The 24,018-nt window shown below is 36.0% G+C and overlaps 1 protein-coding gene across 1 annotated transcript; it reads left to right on the top strand.

The window, feature by feature from the left end:
* Nucleotides 1-9,650: 9,650 nt before the first annotated feature.
* On the top strand, nucleotides 9,651-22,741 carry LOC128243119 (NFX1-type zinc finger-containing protein 1-like). The gene is made up of 2 exons (XM_052960674.1): nucleotides 9,651-9,817; nucleotides 14,442-22,741. Exon 2 carries the CDS (start codon nucleotides 14,450-14,452, stop codon nucleotides 20,672-20,674), a length of 6,225 nt encoding a protein of 2,074 aa, XP_052816634.1. The 5' UTR covers nucleotides 9,651-9,817; nucleotides 14,442-14,449; the 3' UTR covers nucleotides 20,675-22,741.
* The last annotated feature ends 1,277 nt before the right edge of the window (nucleotides 22,742-24,018 follow it).

The following is a 24,018-nucleotide window of genomic DNA, read 5'->3' as shown; positions in this document are numbered from 1 at the left end:
AAGTTGATGGACGGACTGACGGACCCTGGACAGAGTGTCACAAAAGCTCACCATAAGCACTTTGTGCTCAGGTGAGGTAAATCAGGGGTTGTCATTCTGGCCATTTATTGTAAAAGAAATGTACCTCAGAAGATGCCGAGGGAAATTTCCAAGTAGTAATGTTTTTCTTGCAAAGCGGGCAGCTTGAAATTCTAATTAGACAGTACATTTTTTTTAAAAAGCTTGTCTCGCCCATTGTGTGGTCGTAGGTAAGAAATAATTAATGATGGACATGAGATTGTAGCATTATACCGGTGTATAGAAGTATGTACTAGTTTTGTAGTTATATTTTTATAAATTGAAGAACTGTTAATCATCTCAGGGTAACCGTCACATTGACCTTTAAAGTAATGACCTCAAAATCAATAACGGTTGTCTACTGGTCATGACCAACATGTATACCAAGAAGGAAGTTCCTGGGCTCAGCCATTCTTGCATTGGTGAGCGAAAAACCATTTTTCCGTTAAAGGTCACTGTGACCTTGACATTTGACTTACTGACCTCAAAATCAGTACGGCTCATGACTAGTCTGTATACTAAGTATAACGTTCAAAGGACCAAGTGTTCTTCAGTTATTGAGCAGAAACCATTTTTTAACTCAATGTCACCGTGACCTTATCATGACTTTGATCTACTGACCTCGAAATCAATAGGGACCATATATTTGTTATGACAAACCTGCTTACCAAGAAGTTAACAGGCCTACGAGATCTTCAGTTATTGGGCGGAATCCATTTTCAGCTCAAGGTCAGCATGACCTTGACCTATGTTATACTGACCTTAAAATAAATAGGGATCATTTATTGTTGACCAACCTGCATATTAAGATTGAAGTTCCTGGACCTAAGCATTCATCAGTTAAGTGGTGGAAACCATTATTCAGCTCAAGGTCACAGTGACCTTGACCTTTGACCCACTGACATCAAAGTTGATTAGGGTCATCTACTGGTCATGACCAACCTGTATATCAAGTATGAAGTTGTTTGGCCCAAGCGTTCTTCAGTTTTTAGCAGAAACCATTTTTCAGCTAAAGGTCACCGTGACCTTGACCTTTGACCTAATATTCAATAGGGGTCATCTACTGGTCATGCATATCATGCATACCAAGTATGAAGTTCCTGGGCCCAAGCATTCTTAAGTTATGGAGCAGAAACCATTATCAGCTAAATTGTGTTCTTTCAGCTCAAGGTCACAGTTACCTTGACAGTAAACCTTTTGAACTCAAAATCAATAGGGACCTTCCACTGGGCATGACCAACCTGCATACCAAGTATAGAATTCCAGGGCACAAGTGTTCATAGGTTATCGAGCGGAAACCATTTTTAAGCTCACAAGGTCACGGTGACATTTAACCTTTTGACCTCAAAATCAATAGGGGTCTTCTACTTGTCATTACCAACCTGCATACTAAGTATGAAGTTCAAAGGCCCAAGCGTTTTTCAGTTAATAAGCGGATACAGTTTCACGCTAAATGTCACCGTGACCTTGACCTTTGACCTACTGAACTCATATTCAATAGGCCATTAGGGGTATCCTACTGGTCGTGCCCATCATGCATACCAAGTATAAAGTTCCTGGGCTTAATCATTCTTCAGTTATCAACGGAAACCAAGTTTCAGCTAAAGGTCACTGTGATCTTTCTGCTCAAGGCCACTGTGACCTTGACTTTAGACCTACTGACCTCAACTTCAATAGGGACCTTCCACTGGGCATGATGAACCTGCATGCCAAGTATGGAGTTCCTTAGCCCAAGCCTGCATCAGTTATCGAGCGGAACCATTTTTTAGCTCACAAGGTCACGTTGACCTTGACCTTCTGATATAAGGTCATGACTAGCCTGCATACCAAGTATGAAGTTTCTGGGCCCAAACGTTGTTCAGTTATTGAGCAAGAAAAAGTGTGACAGACGGATAGACGGAAGGAAGGACACGGCAATAACAATATGTCTCAGACATAATAAGCTTCTAAGAACATGTACTGAAAAATGGATTTTTGAAAGTTGAACATGAATAGATCTTTTTACATGTTTATTCAAAACAGTGAACAAAAGTATGTACATGATGAATGTAGGCAGGTTTAAGAGGAAATACAACATAACATTATGTTAATGTAACAAGAAGTTTCAAAACAAAACTTAACAAAGCACCTATATGATTGAAGTGAAAAACTGAAATCAATGCTGGCGTAACTTGGTATTGAAAGACTTATGTTATGACATGATGTTGACTAGGCATATTCTGTTGTTCAAAGCATGTGATAGGTGATAAAATTTAGCACTAAAGACAGTGTCATATATTAATGACATGTGTTTGTGATATATATGGAAGCATAAGCATTGCACTTTGTGTTGAAATTGAGGTACATGTTGTAGGAACACAATGTTGAGGAAATGTGTAGTTATGCTGTATCTGACATGTCTGTCAGTGAAAGAATGATTTGTAGAACAAAATGTTGCTTCAAGTGGGCTTTTAAGTGTAAAAAGATATAATATTAACAACAATAAGAAAGGAACAAATATTGAAGAGTTGAGATCAATTTAACAAGATTAAGATCAAGGGACATGTATAAGTATATAGAATCACAAATACTATGACTAAAAATAAAGTATTTGTGAAATGATGCAAGTCTTCATGGGGCTAACGACATAAGGAAATAATTAACAAAAAGCAATGAACAATGAGCAAATTAGCTTAAAGTTGATGTAAAAAGTACTGGCAGGATTTGGATCAATCAACATGAAAACTGTAAGCAACATGTAACATGACAATGTAAATGCATCAGTAATGCAATGGCACAGACCACAGCAGCAAGTATGCCCAAGCATTGATTAACTCTTTTGAACTACATAGTAAAACTCTACGAGAAACTGTACATTTTAATACATAACTATAGAGGATGGGTTTTGAAATTTTGAAATATGGGATGTAATGATTGAAGAAACATGGCATGAAGTAACTATTAAATTACATGTAGGAATTGATGTGTTGTACATGCGAGTTATCCATATGGAAGCATATGTAACAGGAATTATATACACACTGAAATGCAGTAACATTATGCATGGTGTACAAAAGATAAGCCATCAAAACAAAAGTGGATTTTTTCCGCACAACAATGCACATTAAAATGGAAATGCATTTGCAGTAAAAAGTAATATAAGAGTGAAATATGTAAAGTCAAGTGGCAAATGCGTTTAAACAGTGAGATATACAAATTGAATGTGATACATGTATTGTGTAAATGCACAAGAAGTAATGCAATGGCACAAAGCACAGCATTGATAATGTACAAGCATTTAATTTGAGTTACTCGTTTAAAATACGAAGTAGCACTAGAATAGAAAGTGCTATTGCATGTATGTCATAATGTGTCAAGAGGGTTGCAAGTGTTAAAAGTAACATAGGAAATTAATGCAAACTGAAGTCAAAATGAAGGTACATTACAGAAATGTTCTAAGTGCATATAAGTATTGGTAATAATTACATGTGATTTTAACATGTGGAGAAATCTGTAACATAAATTATATACACACTGAAATGCAGTAACATAATGCATGTTGTACAAAAGATAATGCACCAAAACAGAAGGCAAGTTCTTTTGCACAACAATGCACATAACAATCAATGCATTTGCAGTAAAGTAAGAAAAGAGTGAAACATGTACAAGCAAGTGACAAGTTCGTTTACACAGTGAAACATATACTGTCTGGCAATATGCCAGACTTGACAGTGATACATGAAATTTAATGAAGCATATTCAAAAGGTGGTGTTAAGTATGGAACAGAGTTGTTTGAACAAAATGTATGCAATTAAGCTTGAAGAACAGTTCAAACTCTGCACAATACTGACACAAAATTCATGAAAATTACATAACATGATATGTATGTTGTAAGCTGTTGGGACAGATAGTCATGTTTGCCAAGAGTATAATGCAAAATTGTGTGTGTGTTTTTTTTATAGAGGTTCATTTTTCGATGGTGTGAAATATGTTTTATGAAGTACAGAAATTGTAACAATAGTGTTTAGACCATATTCAAGTTACATGTAATAAAAGAAGCACTAAAATGGGTAATGATTTAATACAGAAGGGCTTGATCAAGGTCGTGTGCAAGCAGCTATATTTTTGGCACATAATATTAACAAACAGTGGACAAGAGACACACCTGTAGCAATAGTGTTTAGACCATATTAAAGTTACATGTAATAAAAGAAGCACTCAAATGGGTAATGATTTAATACAGAAGGGCTTGATGAAGGTATTGTGCAAGCAGCTGTGGGTGTCAGAGGGTTTTTTTGGCACATAATATTAACAAACAGTGGACAAGAGACACACCCAGGAATGGGTAGTCGATATCTTTCAACAGAAATGGCAGTGTAATTGTAAATGCAATTGCACGGACCACAGCTGCTTGTATGGAGTAACTCTTGTGAAAAACATACACAACTGTAATAGAATCTGTACATTTTAATGTACAGATCAAACAAGTACATTTTAATGTACAGATCAAACCCTTCCTCCTGTGGAGGAAGAGTTATGCAATTTTGAATTATTGGAATTTATGGAAACTAGGACATGTCATGAATTTACCAAGTACATATAAGATGTCTAGAACATGCGAGGTATCCATATGGAAGCATATGCAACAGAAATTATATACACACTGAAATGCAGTAACATTGTGCATGTTGTACAGAAAATAATGCATCAAAAACAGAAGTGGATTTTTTCCGCACAAGAATGCACATTAAAATGGAAATGCATTAGCAGTGAAAAGTAAGATAAGAGTGAATGAAATATACATGTACAGTCTAGTGGCAAATGCTGTGAGGATTAAAACATTATGGCAAATAACAAAACTGACAGCAATACATGCAATTAAATGAAGCATATTGGAAGTGGTTTAAAGGAGTTGAAGGCAGTTGTTTGAGACTATGTATGTAATTAAGCTTTAAAGAGCTGTTCCATGTGCCACATATGTAATGCTGAATTGCATGAATGTTGGTTTTGGTAGTTAATATGAACAAACAGAAAAGGAAATGGCTTTTATTGCAAGCTTTTGACATATATGCTCCTAGGATAACATTTTTGGCTTTGGGCGAGTAGTTTGTTGTGACATTTTGTCTCGATCCATTTGGAAGCATGGGCACTCCATGATAATGCAATTTCCAGTAGTAGAACGTGAGGAAAGTGCTCTCTTGCCTCCAAGTATTTATACCACTCTGAAATGTATATCATATGCGTATAATCATTGAATCACTGAATAATGGAAAGGTCCTCGATTTCTCGTCCTTTTCGGATGATCTTCACTGTGATAGGCAATTCAGAGGCAAGACCCTCCGGAGACTGGCCTTCTCTGCGAGCAGCTAGGAGCAGCTCTGTCGGGACCATGACAATGTCCACATCATCTACCAGCAGGCTGGTCTCCTGGCCCTCCACAGAGATGCCGGTCACATTAACTTCTTCTAACTCTTCAGGTGCGTCTGTTTTCTGAAAATGGAAAACATGAGGTTGATTATATTTTGTTTAAATCAATGTGAATGATCAACATGATTGCACACCAAAGGTCCTTATTACTGACATGTAAAGTGAACAAGTTCGTCAATTTGCGCCTACGTGAGGATTATTATCAATAAACATCACACCATCTCACGGGTTATGACAAGGGAAGTGAAAGAGATTGGCAAATAGCTACAAAGCACGTAACTTCCTTCTTCACTTGAAAGAACAGGAAGATATTCGATACTTAATGGGTGTTTTCGACCAAAAAATGATATAATATACGTTAATCATAATTAAATCTGTGAATGACACATTTAAATACTAAAAATGTGATAATACATTAAACCTCCTGACTCTACGTCTACAATTTGACGAAAACGTTCGAGGCATAATAGAGCATTTTTTTGTTCTTATATTTGAGTCTGATAATTTACTACATTTTGGCATTTAATCAATATAGGGCAGTCATGCTGTCAGAATATAGGGAAGTCATGCTGTCAGAATATAGGGCAGTCATGCTGTCAGAATAAAGGGCAGTCATGCTGTCAGAATATAGGGCAGTCATGCTGTCAGAATATTTGGAGACACGATGAGTTGTTGTTTAGGATCACATAGGACAAAGTATGATTAAGTTTCATAGAATAGTATTCATTTAAGTATTGGACGTGATTACAATACATTTAATGACCTATATAATGATAAACTCATATGAATTCAAACACCGTCATAATAAAAGTATAACGACATATTTACGTTTTTTTAGGGAGGGAGGGAGGGAGGGAGGGAGGGAGGGAGGGAGGGGAGGGGAGGGGAGGGGAGGGGAGGGGAGGGAGGGAGGGAGGGAGGGAGGGAGGGAGGGAGGGAGGGAGGGGGGGAGGAGGAAGGAAGGAAGGAAGGAAGGAAGGAAGGAAGGAAGGAAGGAAGGAAGGAAGGAAGGAAGGAAGGAAGGAAGGAAGGAAGGAAGGAAGGAAGGAAGGAAGGAAGGAAGGAAGGAAGGAAGGAAGGAAGGAAGGAAGGAAGGAAGGAAGGAAGGAAGGAACGAACGAACGAACGAAAGGACGAACGAACGAAAGGACGAATGAACGAACAAGTGGATGTCGATCTAATAAATGAATGAATGAAAGAATGATCGATTAAACGAAAAAAATAATGATACTCACGGTAAATAACTTGAAATTAAAAAAATGGGTTTAGAATGGATGAACAATGAACGAAACGTTCATAGAAATAAATGACGAGTTGACTAATTGAAACCACTAGAAATACGATTTATTGATTTCTGTAGGCAAACAGATCTTGACAGTTGATAATCAGTTACTGTACAGAGTAAACAGAAATAGAACCACGGACTTTAAACTATAGTTAAGTGATGTAACAACCCCTATTGAGAGGATGTTCACTTCATCATTTCAACACTGGTCACTCATTACAACCAATGACATGCCTTCATCAAGTCAGTGACTTAATTCCCCTCATGCTGATGTGCACATTAAATATCGCAGTTTTGTAAGATGTACATGTTCTCATATAATTGTGTATTTGTCTGTAGACTTGGAATCCATTGCTGTTAATATCCTAATTTCAATGACAGTTGTTTCGATGACAATTGTAGAATTGAAACTTCATAAATGTTGAAATCAGGAATTGAAACTTCATATATATATTGAAATCAGGAAGTGAAACATTATGTATATGACAAATCAGGAATTGAAACTTCAAATATGTAGTATCTGGCTTTGTTGACGTAGCAGTGGTCGAAATTAGCACAAGCCAAGGACTGGTTAAATGTATGAATATTTCTTAAATCAGAATATTCAGACGAAACGCTTGAACAAGCCTGACAGACATTTAACCAGTCCTTGGCTTGTGGTAATTTCGACCACTGCTACGTCAACAAAGCCAGATACTATAATGCAACCTTGTCTTCACATATGCAACAATGTATGGAAATTGTCAGATAAAATATAAATCTAAATGTGACTATGAATAAGCTAGAACAAAAAGTCAATTAATAACTTTACTGTCAAACACCATGCAATTAATACCACATCAACAAAGCAAGCAATATTTAATCTAGCAGTGCAAAGAAAAGTTGTCGCTTTTATTTAAGCACACTATGGATTCCAAGTCTACAGATGAATCAATTCATATTTCTTAATCAGAGTATTCAGACGAAACGCATACATTATGTGCAAAAATGGCCATCAATCACCCTACCTTATTCCTTTACTGTTATTCCTTTACTGGTAAAACACTTCTGACCCAAGCTAATGGTGCCAATATGGTGTGGGTAAGTAGACACAAAGTGAAAATCATCAATTATACAATTATTATCTCAGAAAAATTGTGACAGTGAAACGATTTCCCTCAGGCTGCACAGCATTAAACATTTAACCTTAGCCTCCACAAGACATAACAGATCAGGTAATTTGATTAATTGTTTATCACTATCGTACTCATGGCCGCCATCTTGAAAATCTCGCCAAGAAAACTTTCGTCACTATACTAAGCGTTAGTTTCCCTAAACAATATATATGAATAAATGTTAAAATAATCAATGTACAATCAAATAAACATATTTTCATACGCACCTTCTGAAGAAATTGTGGCAAATTAGTTAGAAAACAAACTAGAAATGTGTCCATAGGACACGGATGCCCCCACTTCGATTTTTTGTCACAGAAAATAAGCCATAATGATTATTCAGGATAATCTGCACAAGGGCAAATCCTTTTCAAAAATTAGATCGGATAAGATATTTTTTAAGTATTGTTGGGAAATAAAGGGCCCTAACTCCTAAATGATTAAAGCGATTTCCATGGCTATCGAACTTGATCAAGGTATTATGGTCACAAACATGTGTTAAAAGTTTGGTGAGGATTGGACAAACAGTTTTCAAGAATTAGATCGGAAACAATCTTCGGGACGTATTTTTCAAGTCTTTTTTTGCAAATAAAGGGCCGTAACTCCTAAATGACAAAAGCGATTTCCATGGCTATCGAACTTGATCAAGATATTATGGTCACAATCATGTATGTAAAGTTTGGTGAGGATTGGACACATACTTTTCAAGAATTAGATTGGAAACATATATTTTTGAAGTATTTTTGGCAAAAAAGGGCCGTAACTCCTAAATGACTAAAGCGATTTCCATGACTATCGAACTTGATCAAGATATTATGGTCACAAACATGTGTTTAAAGTTTGGTGAGGATTGGACAAACGGTTTTCAAGAATTAGATCGGAAACAATCTTCGGGACGTACGTACGTACAGACAGACAGACGTACGTACGGACAAGGGCAACCCTATATGCCGCCACTTTGTGGGGGCATAAAAATCTCGGTAGAATAACAATTCTGTTGCTGTTTTTCTCCAGCCGCTGCAGCATAACAAAAAACCCACGCTATGACGTCACACATTAAAATCTTCCGCAATAGGACCCGAACATTATCGCGACTTTTACATTGGTCATATACACGTGTTAGCAACAAATTGTTTTTAATTTATCATGGATTGTGAACATCAACAATCATTATGCCCGTAACGTGATTAAATATTTCGGAAAACACTGCATACTTAGGAACTATTTTGCAGGAGGATTAAGCGACAATTCGGCCATTTGCCGTACAGTGGCGGAGATGGACGAAGATTACCGAAGATTGTCGAATATTGCCGATTGCTCGGCTCTTGATACATATGCACGGGAGTGATTCCATGTGCTTTTCGTGTAAATTGACTAAACATAATTTAACATTTACTGATACCAAACACTGAAAAATGAAATTTAACCAGTAACAGCTTCAATGGCAAGCTCCAAATACTGCATTATGTGGGATTTATTTCGCGCGCGGATCTCAGAATTTCCGGCATCGCATTCGGAGGGGGAAAATTCGGTCATCGTCATCCTGCATACGTATGTCAGAAAGTGCATCATTACTATAGCTTATAAGCGCTACCGCGCTTAACGCAAAAATCATTGCAAGATACCCGGTTACCTTTTTATTACTATTTGCGAACACTTATAATTATCTAGACGAAAAGGTATTTTTATATAGGATTGAATTTCTCATAAAGGAAAAGTACGACTTGGTGACGAACAGTAAACGCATGTTTTGTTTTGTTTAGCCCGGTCTGAACAATCACGTGACAATTTATATCTCGGCACACGACCTTGGCGTTATTTATTCCGGGACTACTGCAGTAAGCAGTCGGCGTTTTATAAAAATGTATATACAATGTATTGTAAGGCTATATAAATGGATATAAAACTCAGCTGGTATGTATACGTTTTCATAAAGTGTTTCATTACACATTTTCTGACGGTCGTTCACGAAATTAAATCAGGATATTGTTTTATTTTCAAAACGTAGCAGAAACACCCATTGGCATTGTTCGCTTATAAATTCACCAAATCTGTAAACACTAAAGATGCAAAACAGCGTTTGCAGGTTGAAAGGCTGTTCAGAATGTTAGCGGAAGTTTAACATTAACAAAAGATAATCTGATGAAAACGTTTGCAAATTGGTACAAATGCAGTTCAATGCAGTTTTTTTGTATAGGTTTCTGGCATTCCGTGCCAAAACACATCAGTGCACTTTACGCAGGTCAAAACTAGCTCAACATTTGGGGAAAAGATATAATGTTTACAGTATGATAGAGACATAATTTGGCAGGTCGCTTTGGCGTTAAAATATGTAAAGACGTTTATATTGATCTACTTTTGTGTGATAGAATTTAAAATAATCATCGTGTGCTTGTATTAAGTAAAACTATGAGATAGCTGAGTTGATTTCCGAATGTCCACGATGCTTGTTTACATGTTTGTGAAACAAACTATGAATTAACGCCAGACAGCGTACTTTGATATACATGTAATTCCTTATATATGTGAAAAACTACAGAAACAAGCTCAGTAGCAGAAAGTTTAAACATAAAACCCCATGTCCGCTTGTAGACAATATGTTTTACGGAAGAATTGGATTGTCCCAAAACTGTTTCCATGCTATAATTCGACATGCTTTATCTCTCTTGGAAATGTGGTATTTTCTAATGTCTAATCTAAATATCTGGTTTCAGAAACAATGTTTTAATGACAGACCCGGTCTTTCACCATCATCGATCCTCGAAATAGTTCATCCCACTTGTAGACAAACGCACAGGAGTATCAGCCCGCAAAACATATCGAACCTCCGCTGAAGATTATTTCGCAAATCTTTACAACGCAATGTCATTCAATGTTGTCAGATGACGACAATGAATCGGAATTTTACTTGTTATTGCTTGCGACGTCTTCTAATTTATAGACTATGGTGTCAAGACGGGACACTAACGTTACATATTTTAGAGCCAAATTATCCTGACTAATATACGGTGTCGTCATATTATAGAATTTATACATTTTACGATAATGTTGAGATTGTTTTGACCGGAGTCAATTTCGAATATGTTTGTTGTCATGGATACCAGAAATAGGGATCTAGCGTTTGGTGAAATCAATGTAGATTGCATTGAACCAATTGTCAAACGTTTCCAACAAAATGTGTTCCTTTTATTTTAAAACTCCACGAACTTCCCGAGCAATTCTCGTACACGCACATGTAAAGCAATGCGAGTGATTTAAAATCGAACGAATACAATCTACTTTCAAATGCATTATTCTTTTGCAAAATGGTTGCAATGGTACTCTTGCAACTACCATTACCCAAACAAAATAATCCAGATAATGCACCTTCAGTTTATCTTAAGTTTATTATTAATAATTTTTACATTATTCCAATGGTTTATAGGTCCGTGACATTGTTAAATAATTTATTTTAAGTTGATGACAAGAGTGTCCAATTTGTAAAATGTTTAGTCAGTTCAAACTAGTAGTAAATTATTCCATTATTACTAATGATTTTGTGAGTTATTCATAATCCACAGGCATATTACACTTGCGCGTAGATCAAACCGATACCATGGAACAGTATTGAAGCAAAAAGTACATCTTGCTTTCAGACTTGTTCATCTTGCATTCTGACTTGTACATCTGGTTTCTTACTTGTACATCTTGCTTTCTGACTTGTGCATCTTGGTTTCTTACTTGTACATCTTGCTTTCTGACTTGCACATCTTGGTTTCTTACTTGTACATCTTGCTTTCTGACTTGCACATCTTGGTTTCTTACTTGTACATCTTGCTTTCTGACTTGTACATCTTGGTTTCTTACTTGTACATCTTGGTTTCAAACGTGTACATCTTGCTTTCTTATTTATACATCTTGCTTTCTGACTTGTACATCTTGCTTTCAGAACTGTACGTCTTGCCTTCGTGTTTGTACATCTTATCTTCTGACTTGTACATCTTGCATTCTGACTGGTATATCTTGCATTCTGACTTGTACATCTTGCTTTCTGACATGTACATCTTGCATTTCTGATTTGTACATCTTGCTTTCTGACTTGTACAGCATGCATTCTAGTTTGTACATCTTACTTTCTAGCTTGTACATCTTGCTTTCTGACTTGTACATCTTGCTTTCTGACTTGTACATCTTGATTTCTGACTTGTACATTTTGCTTTCTGACTGGTACATCTGACATTCTGACTTGTACATCTTGCTTTCTGACTTGTACATCATGCATGCTGACTTGTTAATCTTGTTTTCTGACTTGTAAATCTTGCATACTGACTTGTACATCTTGCTTTCTGACTTGTACATCTTGCATTCTGAATTGTACATCTTGTTTTCTTATTTGTACATCTTGCTTTATGACTTGTACATCTTGCGTTCTGACTTGTACATCTTGCTTTCAAACTTATACATCTTGCTTTCAAACTTGTACATCTCTCATTCTGACTGGTACATCTTGCTTTCTAACTTCTACATCTGGCATTCTGACTTGTACATCTGGCATTCTGACTTGTACATCTTGCTTTCTGACTTGTACATCTTGCATTCTGACTTGTACATCTTGCTTTGTTATTTGTACATCTTGCTTTCAAACTTGTACATCTTGCTTCCTGACTTGTACATCTTGCTGTCTGAGTAGTACATCTTGCATTCTGACTGGAACATCTTGCATTCTGACGGTACATCTTTCATTCTGACTTGTACATCTTGCTTTTTTACTTGTACTTTGAGAACAGCCCTTGTTCATCTTGCATTATGCATCCTTCATTCGTTATTTTGGCATCTGTATTGCTAGCTTCATGATAGTAACTTCGTGTACCTCGGCTGGTCCAAATTGACATTCAACATTTGTTTAAGTATAAATGTGCAAGCGTGTGTTTTATGAATTACTTCATTTTCAATTCATTCATTATACCCCCGACAAACGACGTTTGAGAAGAAATAATGGAGTCATCCATCGATCGGTCGGTCGATCCGTTGCAATATTTCTTGTCAGGAGAATAACTTGAAAATCACTCGATGGAATTAAATTAACCTTCAAGCGATGGTAAAGCACAACGTGAGGAAGTGGAATGTGCAAGAAATATTTCTCTTTTTTAGCTTATTACAGAGTTATTGCCATTTGTTTCTTTTTTCTTGTCCTTAGCGTTACTTGAAAATTATTGCATACAATGGAAAGCACAATAATAGGAAGTGGAAAGTACAAGACCTATAACTCTTTTCTACCTGATAAAAAAGTTATTGCCCTTTTGAAACTTTAAGGCCAAACATAATTAACTTTATCCAATGGATTGGTCTGTTATTTATTGCACGTAATCCGAGTGGCTACATTGTTCTTAGATCCATGGAAAACTAATATTGAATACCATCCCTGGGAAATTTTGCCTTTGAACAGGATTCTGGTAACAGTTTTTGTTGTGTTGTCTAATACAAATAACAGTATTTAAATACGGCATATTCTTACATGGCTGTATATCTGAAATCCCATTTTGCATTTGATACTGCCAATATATTCCTCTTTGCTTTATTGTTTACCCTCCAGTTTTATTCGAACGCTTTATTTAAATCAATAGATAATGTTTTATTATCATGACCATATTTCAAAACATTTTATCTTCATGTAAGTTCGAACAGTACAAATAAGCAGAGATAAAACTAAATGTTCGATTGTCATAAAACCACATCTACAGTCAGTGCCAAAAGAAAGGAAACAGTTTCTTTTCTTCTCAAATATATTTTATGAATTGTCTCTGTTACAGCAATGGAATATTTACATATGGTGGTCATCGTGGCGCTGTATAATAAAACGCTTTAAATGTTTGTTTTTTCGGAATTTGAAATAAATACAACACTGCGCATCGAATAATATGAACGATCCTCGTTATAGGAAACATCTAAAGGGGAATTTGTTATTGATGCTCGTTCATGTACCATGTTAAACCATACTCATGGAACTCATCGAAATATTTCAAAACGGAATAGAAGAGTAGACAAGTCTACAGTTTGTTGTGATTTAGAAATCCAGTCCCTAACACAAGGACATATATGAACATATTTTCAATGCAGTTTTTGTATACCAAAAACATGTAACAATAATACTAAAGTTCTTACAACGACTTTTGCACTTTGAATAACAATAAAAAAACAATAATCTGTCTAATGCAAAACAAATATAAGATGCGAAACGTTAAATATAGGACTCGTTTCGATTTGTCATCAAAACATAAAATTTCATGATTGTTGGATTAATTTGAACAAATATTGGATATTCAAGTGTACAATAATATTCTGTTTCAACTTTATTTACACTATAAACTTTGCAATACCCAACATTCCGAGGGTTTATTGTAATACATATTCCTTTCTATACCAAGTTCATTTTGACCAAATCTAAATTTTGGGTAGCACCGTCTGTATTTTCGCAAAGTCAAGTATCAAAGTATGACTTATGCTCATACGTGTTTTTTACTCGTATATAATTGTAAAACTGGCATCTTCTGTTTCTTAGGTTCAGAAATGGCAACCGGAGGTGCCGCCGATGAAAGATACCCTCTGCGTATATTTGACGATGATTCAGAAAGCGAAACACATTCAAAATTTGGAAAAAAGCAAATAATAGATGTTTATCATGGGGAACGTAAATCTATGCCTCAAAAAGACAAATACACACCTCGAGGACGGGGGAGAGGGCGAGTGAGAGGCAGAGCAAGGCCCGACAGGCAGAATGTTGGATATAATCCAAGAGACAGAAGTGAGAGCGAACACGACCAAAACAGATATGATGACCGTGGTAGGGGTTTTCACGCCTCGCTCAGAGGCCGCCAGGCTACAAACAGTGATAGAAGAAGCTCGCATCTTCATTCTAGGCAAACTATGGACAACAGTACAGGTAACCATGCTAGCAATGTTGCCAGGTTACCTTTTTACAGAGAAACTAGGTCCATGCCATTTCACAAACTGAGTGATCTTGCAAACAACGATGATTGTAGTGCTGATGAGGTGCTCGTTGAAATTTCGCAGTCAAGAAGTGGATTCATTGAATTGGTTGAACGGTCATTTTTGTACAAGAATAACGCTTTATTGATCATGAAGATCTTACATAAAGTAAAAGATTCATCCTCCACACACATTCTGTACGAATTTCTGCAGAAAATTGAAGAAGTACTGTTGTTAGGATTAAATGAAACAGTAAGCAAAGTAGTGATCGAGGATGTTAGTGTGGAGCAAATTTGGAGTAGATCAGAAATACTTAAAGCCTTTTGCTTTGATTCACTACCAGTAGTAAGGAAATTGATGGCATCATTCCCTGGAAGTCTCCATAAGTGGCATGGATTACTTTTGGTATTTAAACAGATAAATGAATTGTATGAAAACATAAACCTGGATGAGCAAATTGAATTAGCCAAGAAAGTATTTGAAGCTGTCAAGGCAGATAGGGATAAAATACACAAAGAAGACATTGCCAGAAAACAGATTAAAACAATACCAGACATAGACGTGGCACCCCCTGATGACTTTCGGGATATTAGTATTTTTCCGAAAATGAAGGATATTTCTCTGAACGAAGTTCCATTTTTACGTGCAAATAAAGTTGAAGGAAAATATAGTTCAGTCGATACCTATCTCGATGTTCAATTTAGACTTCTGAGGGAAGATTACGTTAAACCGTTACGTGACGGTATTTTTGAATACCAAAAGAGCATTAAAACGGGTGAGAATGTCAAGAAACTGAGAAATATTCGCATTTACCATTCGGTCCAAATTTTGTTTCCAGTGTGTACAAGTAGTGGATTAAATCACATCGTTCGGTTCGACAACAGCAGTTTAAAAGGCATAAACTGGGTGGCTTCACAGAGGCTTAAGCATGGCTCGTTGGTCTGTCTGTCACCTGACAACTTCGAGACGGTAGTTTACGCCGTAATAAAGAACAGAGATCCTAACAAACTTGAAGAGGGTCAGCTAGAAATTCATTTCGACAATCTGTCAAGTGAGGTTCTATGTGGCAAAAGAAATGCCACGTTCATCATGGCCGAAAGCGCAGCATATTTTGAAGCATATAGACATGTTTTAGAGGGCCTTCAAGAAATAACCGATGAAATGCCAATGAGCAGATACATAATAACATGTGACACGAAAATTAAGCCACCTTCATATGTATTGAACAAAGGCAGTCCAGAATATGATTTTACTTGTTTATTGCAAGAGAATGATAATGCCCCCGAAATAAAGTATCCGGTGTTAAATACAAGGCAATGGCCAAGCTGCAACCAATTGGGACTAGACACATCCCAGTATCAGGCTCTTCAGACTGCTGTAACAAAGGAGTTTGCTTTAATACAGGGTCCGCCAGGCACAGGAAAGACATTTGTAGGATTGAAGATTGCAAAACTGCTTTTAGCAAACAGCTCTTTCTGGAAACCTAACGAACAACAAAGCCCACTATTAGTGGTCTGCTACACCAATCATGCCTTAGATCAGTTTCTCGAAGGCATGTTGCAATTTTGTGAACGTGAAGGAATCGTTAGGATAGGCAGCCGATGTAAAAATGCGAACTTGGAGCCGTTTCTACTACACACAGTAAAAGAAAAAAAAAGAACGTCGAAGGAAAGGAAATTTTCAATATTGCAATCTGAAAGGGATAAACGTGATAAAGTCAGAGAGAGTCAGGACCACATCCTTGCCATTAGTGCCAAGTTGAAGAACACGAAAACTCAAATTTTAGCATATGAAGAACTTGAACATGTGATGTTAGATAAACAAAAAGCTCAATTTGAAAAAGTTAAGCAATCTAAGAGCTCTCGCCATTCCTTATCAACGTGGCTTGATTTTTTTACTTTCTCTGTTTCGTCCCATGACAAAAAGGAGAATGCAAAAGAAGTAAAAGAACTTTGGAAATATCTCATTCTTACTGAAATCCAACCCGCTGAACAAACAGAGGTTGATCAAGTACGAAATATTTGGAAAACAGATCTATTAACAAGAGCTCAAATTTACACGCTGTGGTTGAATGAATGCAGAGAAAATATTTCAAAAGAACTTGTTAAAACACATCCAAACGCAGCTGAAAGATGTGACGAAAATATTCTCACATTCTACGAACTCGAAATGTATCTGTTAAGCCACCGAGCAAAAGAAAAGTTAAGACGGTTATTAGGTGCCAAAGAAATACGAAAGAACCAACTTCTATTGAAATGGCTACATCTGTCGCCTGAAGATAAGAATGATGAAATTAAAGCAGTCATTGAGAGCTTTGAAAAAAATGCGACTGAGGATGCCGCAGTGTATTCAGATGATCTCGAAGAAGATAGAAGTCTTGATGATGAAGAGGATGATGGTATGACGATGTTGTATGAAGGTCAATATCACACATCCGCGAAAAGAAAAAAATCTGATCTTGAATGGCTTCAAGTTCGCTATGACAAAAAGAACGCATCAGTAATTACGAAGTTGTTTGAGGGAGTAATTCCTTTGACGAAAGAACAAGAAGAAAACATAATCGATGTTTTCAAGATAAGTAGAGAACAAAAAGTTTCAATGTATGTCACATGGATAAATAAATACACACACTTATTACGAAACAGTATACAGAAACACGAACAAGACTTCATTGTGGCAAACAAAAGTTTACAAGAAGTACGGGATATGGAAACAGTAGCGGTGCTTAAAGATTCTCTTATTCTTGGAATGACAACAACTGGGGCGGCAAAATACCGGACAATATTGAAAGCTGTTCAACCGCATATTATAATTGTGGAAGAAGCTGCTGAAGTTCTTGAATCACACATCATCACGTCGATGAATCAATGTTGCGAACACTTGATATTGATAGGCGATCATAAGCAGCTGAGGCCGACGACAACTGTTTATGAACTTGCAAAAAAGTATGCTTTGGACATATCTTTATTTGAAAGGATGGTTAGAAACGAGGTCCCATGTGTTACGTTGGAAGAACAGCACAGAATGAGACCAGCAATTTCATCACTGATCAAAAGACAAAAACTATATCCCTGTCTTAAAGATCATGTGACAGTGAAGCAATATAAGAATATATTGGGAGTAAATGAGAACGTTCAATTCATTACTCATTCAGAGAATGAGGAATCTTCTGTTGAGTCTACTAGCTACTCAAACCTTCATGAAGCAAAGTACATAGCTGCTCTATGTTATTACTTCACATGTCAGGGATACAGTGAAACTCAGATAACTGTAATTACACCTTATATGGGTCAGGTTCTACTTCTTAGAAAGGTGATGCCAAAGGAACAGTTCAGCGGAGTCAGAATCACTGCTGTTGATAATTTTCAAGGCGAAGAAAATGACATCATTTTACTATCATTAGTGCGCAGCACTACCAACAAAAAACAAACAAGCAAACGAAATCCGATTGGCTTTGTTGGGATAGAAAACCGGATATGCGTGGCATTGTCAAGAGCGAAAATTGGTTTGTATGTTGTGGGCAACTTTCCTCTGCTGGAAACATTCAGTCCACTGTGGAGTGAAATCGTATCAGAAATGAGAGACAAGGGTCTTGTTAAGAATCACTTGACGCTTATATGTGAAAACCACCCGGAAAGAAGAATTGACGCAAATAATTGTGAAGATTTCAAAAGTAGGCGTGATGGTGGTTGTGGGATTCCATGTGGAGAGATTTTGGAATGCGGACATACGTGTCCACGCTCGTGCCATATTGTTGACACAGAACATAAAGTAATAACTTGCGAATTACCATGTGAGAGAACAGTAGGTTCATGTCCACTTTGTCATCGTTGCACGAAGATATGCTTTGAAGAGTGTGAACCTTGTGATGTTGAAGTCGAAAAGACAATCCCAGTATGTAAACACATTCAAACTATGTTGTGTCACGAGGATCCATACACGTTTAAGTGTAGATATCGTGTTGAAAGAGAGCTGCAATGTCAGCACACAGTAGAAATGAACTGTTCAGATGATCCGAAAACATACCAATGCCGAGTCAAAACACAAAAACGTTTACTTTTTTGCGCACACGTTGTCGAAATACCTTGTAACGTCGATCCTGTGGGATGGAAATGTGAACAAGAGTGTTCAAACTTGCTCAAATGTGGACATTTGTGTAAAAGAACATGTCATGAAGGTTATAAATCTGGAGACCATGAAAGTAAGTGTAAGATGCAAGTAAAACGTGATCTAGGTTGTGGGCATTCTACAACTGTTCCTTGTTACCTTGAAGTTAGTGCAATCGTTTGTCGGGAGAAATGTGTTGCCAGACATGAATGCGGTCACATGTGTTCTGGTACATGCGGCTTATGTTACGCGGGTAGAGTGCACAGACAGTGCAATGGGTCTTGCGGCAAAATACTTCCTTGTGGCCACAAATGTGATTATACATGCCACGAGATTTGCCCGCCATGTAACAAAACGTGTCAGTGGAAATGTTCTCACAACATACCGTGTAAGAAGAAATGTTATGAATCGTGCGATGGGTGTTTACAACGTTGCAAGTATAGATGTTCCCATACAAAACATTGTGACACTAGTTGTCCGGACGCTTGTCTCATTGAAGGATGTAACAAACCTTGTCAGAAATTGCTCGAATGCAATCACAATTGTGCCGGAATATGTGGCGAAAAGTGTGTATGTATAACATGTAGTAGTGATCGTATAAAGGAGGATGACGGTGAACAATCAGACAAGACGTTGTATTTGCAGTTGCCGGACTGCTCATGCATTTTTAAAGCAACTTTTCTGGATAAGCACATGCATCAACAGAATGACACTAAAACCGATTTGTGCAAAAGATGCCCCTCATGTAGGAAGCCAATACGGAGTGATGTTAGAAGATATTCTAATATTTTAAAACAGATAAGACACGATATTGTAGAAAAGTATGAAAATGGGATTGGCAATGAAAAATTGCGAGAAAAGAAATGCAGCTCCCTTCAAAAACGCACTTACAGCTTAATGAAAGATAGAAAGATTTTGAATATTCATGAAATGAAACAAATGCAGAATGAGTGGAAGAAGAGTTGCTTTTATTCTAGGTGCTTTTATTACCTAGATAACATTGACAAAAGAATAAGCCAACTCGAAGAACTTTCCCGGGTGTCAAAAGGTATGGAAAACGTGCAAATCAGCAAATTGGTGGAAGGTGTAATGACAGTGCCTGAAATACGACGGGCTATTTTGAACGAACGGAGGTATACAACGGAACAGTATTGGAAAGAATTGATGAGAGAAATATCAAGGTTGGACATTGGAATAAATCTTAACAAGATTCGAGAACAATACAGTAGAAACAAATCAAGCGCTACAATCGATATGGTATTTGAAAAATCTCTTCAGATTATAGCAAAGACACAGTTTGAAGATGTGGAAAGAGAAACTGTAAAAAGAGCTCTCCAAAACATTAAAGAGTACACTCGATTTGGGAGAAAAACAAGCGAGCTGAAATCTTTATTGATAAAGCTTAACAGCCATCTAAGCAAAGATAGTGACATTAGAAAAGATATCGATGAAACTCTAGCAAAGAGTCCACAATCTTATGATGAACTTCCAATCATGAAACACAAAATAATATCTAAACAATCCGCGACACGAGGAGACAAATCCCATATAAAACCTCCTCAAAAACACCTAAAGAGAGATAACGAAGAGTTGGACACATTGAATGCCACCAGTAGAACGGATAAGGTATCAATTACATCAGGTGCATCTTTGTCTGAAGAATGGAATCTTACTGATCAGCTCACATCGGTAGTTTAGAAAACGATATCGAAAACAGAGCTGCGTGTTACCATTGACGACCAGATGCAAGAGTCTACATCCAACGTCGTTGATCCTAACAGCATGGACTACATTCTTCGCGGTGATGAATACACGCTTTTACAAGAAATCGATACTGATAAACACGTCGATTAATTGAAGATATGGATGTTGACATGGTAGACACTAATGACGTAAATATGAAAATGATCAGAAGCATGTCAACAAGAAGTCATAAGTATACAAGTGTACATTTGTTTCACTGTCATACTTGTGTTTGTGCCTTTGACAGTTGAATGTTGACTGATTATTTTACATGACAGTTGAATGTTGACTGATCATTTTACATGGACAATTACTTTTCATGTCTGCTGTGTATCTCCTAAGCCCCTTGAAGGATTTTAATGTAACTCAGCTAACATGTTTACTTCATTGATACGATGTGCAGAACCCCATTACAGTCTTGCTGGCTCAATGATTAAGTTTGTTTAAAATATTTATTTTCACACATGAAATCAATTGAACCCCTTTGAACAGTACGATAAACGTTCTAGGGTATGTTGTTGTTTTTCACTTTGCAGGATACTAGTATATGTAAATGATTTTTTTATTAATAGAAACATGTTTGTTATTACTCAGTTTCTTCGTCATCAGTTAGGTGTACTTTTAATGTCATAACTTTGAATAGTGCTATGTTTTTATCGTGGTGATATGATATTTTATGTCAAAATACATCATTTACGCTGTAATTGAGTAGGGCTGCCGTGGTAAAATACGAGATGTGCAGTAAAATACCATGACAAACTCATAAGTGCTTAATGTCTGTTAAAGGCACTCTCACAGATTTCGTGCTGGAAACGATGTTTTTCCCGGGCATTACTCGTTCAAATCTTAATTTAAAGCAGAATTGAAAACTGCACGAATACTGCAAAATATAAGCTCATTTTAAAACAGCTCATTTGTAATAGCCAGATTAAAAAAATATTGAATGTTCAACTATGCTTCCAACGCTTTTCGGTAAATTGAAGCCTTCGGTTATATGTTTCCATATCAATAAAACATTAAGTATCCCTTTAAATGTTTGAAGTTTCGGTAACAAGGAAAATATTTACATAAGAAATGAATAATATTCTATGTATAATTTCCTTAAACATGAGAGTCATTGACAGAAATGATGAACAGTCTCAGGTTTAGCAAAAAATAAGGATTTTGAAGTACAGATTGGACGAAGATAAACAGGATGTAAAACGAAATGATACACGTATGTAGGTAGTACTAGTGTATACTCCATGCAATGCTATAGCAATGCTAGACCTGTGCTTTGTTTAAACATTTTGTTACAGGTTATGATTAGTCAGATGCATAAAAAATGTTATTAGTGATGATTACAGATGCATAACAATATGTATGTTATTGGTGATGATTACAGATGCATAACAATATGTATGTTATTGGTGATGATTACAGATGCATGAAAAATTGTTATTATTGGTGATGATTACAGATGCATGAAAAATTATTGTTATTGGTGATGATTACAGATGCATGAAAAATTATTGTTATTGGTGATGGTTACAGATGCATGACAATTTGTTTTTGGTGATAATTACAGATGCATGAAAAAATGTTATTAGTGATGATTACAGATGCATGGAAAATTGTTATTGGTGATGATTACAGATGCATGAAAAAATGTTATTGGTGATGATTACAGATGCATGGAAAAAAAATTGGTGATGATTACAGATGCATGGAAATTTGTTTTTGGTGATGATTACAGATGCATGAAAAAATGTTATTGGTGATGATTACAGATGCATGGAAAATTGTGATTGGTGATGATTACAGATGCATGAAAAAAAAGTTATTGGTGATGATTACAGATGCATGGAAAATTTGTTTTGGGTGATGATTACAGATGCATGGAAATTTGTTTTTGGTGATGATTACAGATGCATGAAAACTTGTTATTGGTGATGATTACAGATGCATGAAAAAATTATTGTTATTTTTATGATTACAGTTGCATGAAAACTATTGTTATTGTTATGATTACAGATGAATGAATTTTTTTTTTATTGGTGATGATTACATATATGCATGAAATATGTTCGTTATTGGTGATAATTACAGATGCATGAAATATGTTCGTTATTGGTCATGAATTATCAGATGCTTGAAAACATGTATGTTTTTAGTGATGATTCATCAGATGCATAAAAATATGTTTGTTATTGATGATGATTGAAGATGCATAAATATATGTATGTTATTGGTGATGATTCATAATTGGGAATACACACAAAAAAGATAGCTTATGACTAAAACTAGGTTTTGTTTTTAGTTTTGATATGATTTCAAAGGTTATTTCTTAATGATTACTACTATGTAATTGAAAACTAATTGACAGAAAAAAATGATAGCTTAATTATCACTTAAACCTTGTTTCTTCGCATTGTGGCATTTTTAGTTTTGGTATTATTTCAAAAGGGATTTCTAAATTACAAATATGTAAACTCAATGGCAGAAAAAGGCTAGTTTTGTTCTTTATTTCGACATAAATCGGACATGAATGGTCTGTGTTTCAATATTTCAAGCCCCAAAAGCCTGTTTGCATGCATGTAATTTTAAATATTCTTTCCCTTCTCATTTAAGCCTTTCAAATGATACACATATAACATGGTTCACGGGGCATAAATAATCACTATACATCCGATACCTTCATTCATGAATTACATTTTGTTATTTTTGAAACAACGCCTTTGTATACCTTAATAAACATGTCATAGTATAGCACATGTGAGGTATGTGTGTGGTGTTTCAACAATATTGTTGTCTCTCGTTCAGTGATGTTTTTGGCTCTTACCTTGTGCCTCTAATCAGACTTTATATTTAATTGTTTTCTCTTAGGCTTGTCTCGCTAGTTTTTATTGTATTTTTGACATTGTACTCTTTAATAATAATGTTTATTAAATTACTTATTTTCAAGGAGAATATAGATTATATCATTACATATATTGTATGTTATTGATTTAATGCATTTTCTTCAACTGACGATTAAGCATATGTGTGTGCATTTTATTTGTTAAATTATTACAATGATGTTATGTATAATATTTTGAATTCAAAAAGTGATCATTACTTGGTTATACTGATAAACTATTAATGAAAATTAGTACATGTTTCTTTTAATCCATTTCTGACATAATTAAATAGTTTGTGGCATAAAATGATTGAAAAAAACAAGGGTTTTCAAAAAACTTGGCACAAATTTATTGAACATTCAGTTGAATAGAATAGTGCACGATTTAGCATAAAGGTCAAGGCTAAAGAAAGGGACCAAA

The sequence above is a fragment of the Mya arenaria genome, chromosome 8, assembly GCF_026914265.1.
Source record: "Mya arenaria isolate MELC-2E11 chromosome 8, ASM2691426v1".
NCBI classification, from domain to species: Eukaryota; Metazoa; Mollusca; class Bivalvia; order Myida; family Myidae; genus Mya; species Mya arenaria.
This window is presented reverse-complemented; position numbering and strand designations above follow the sequence as displayed.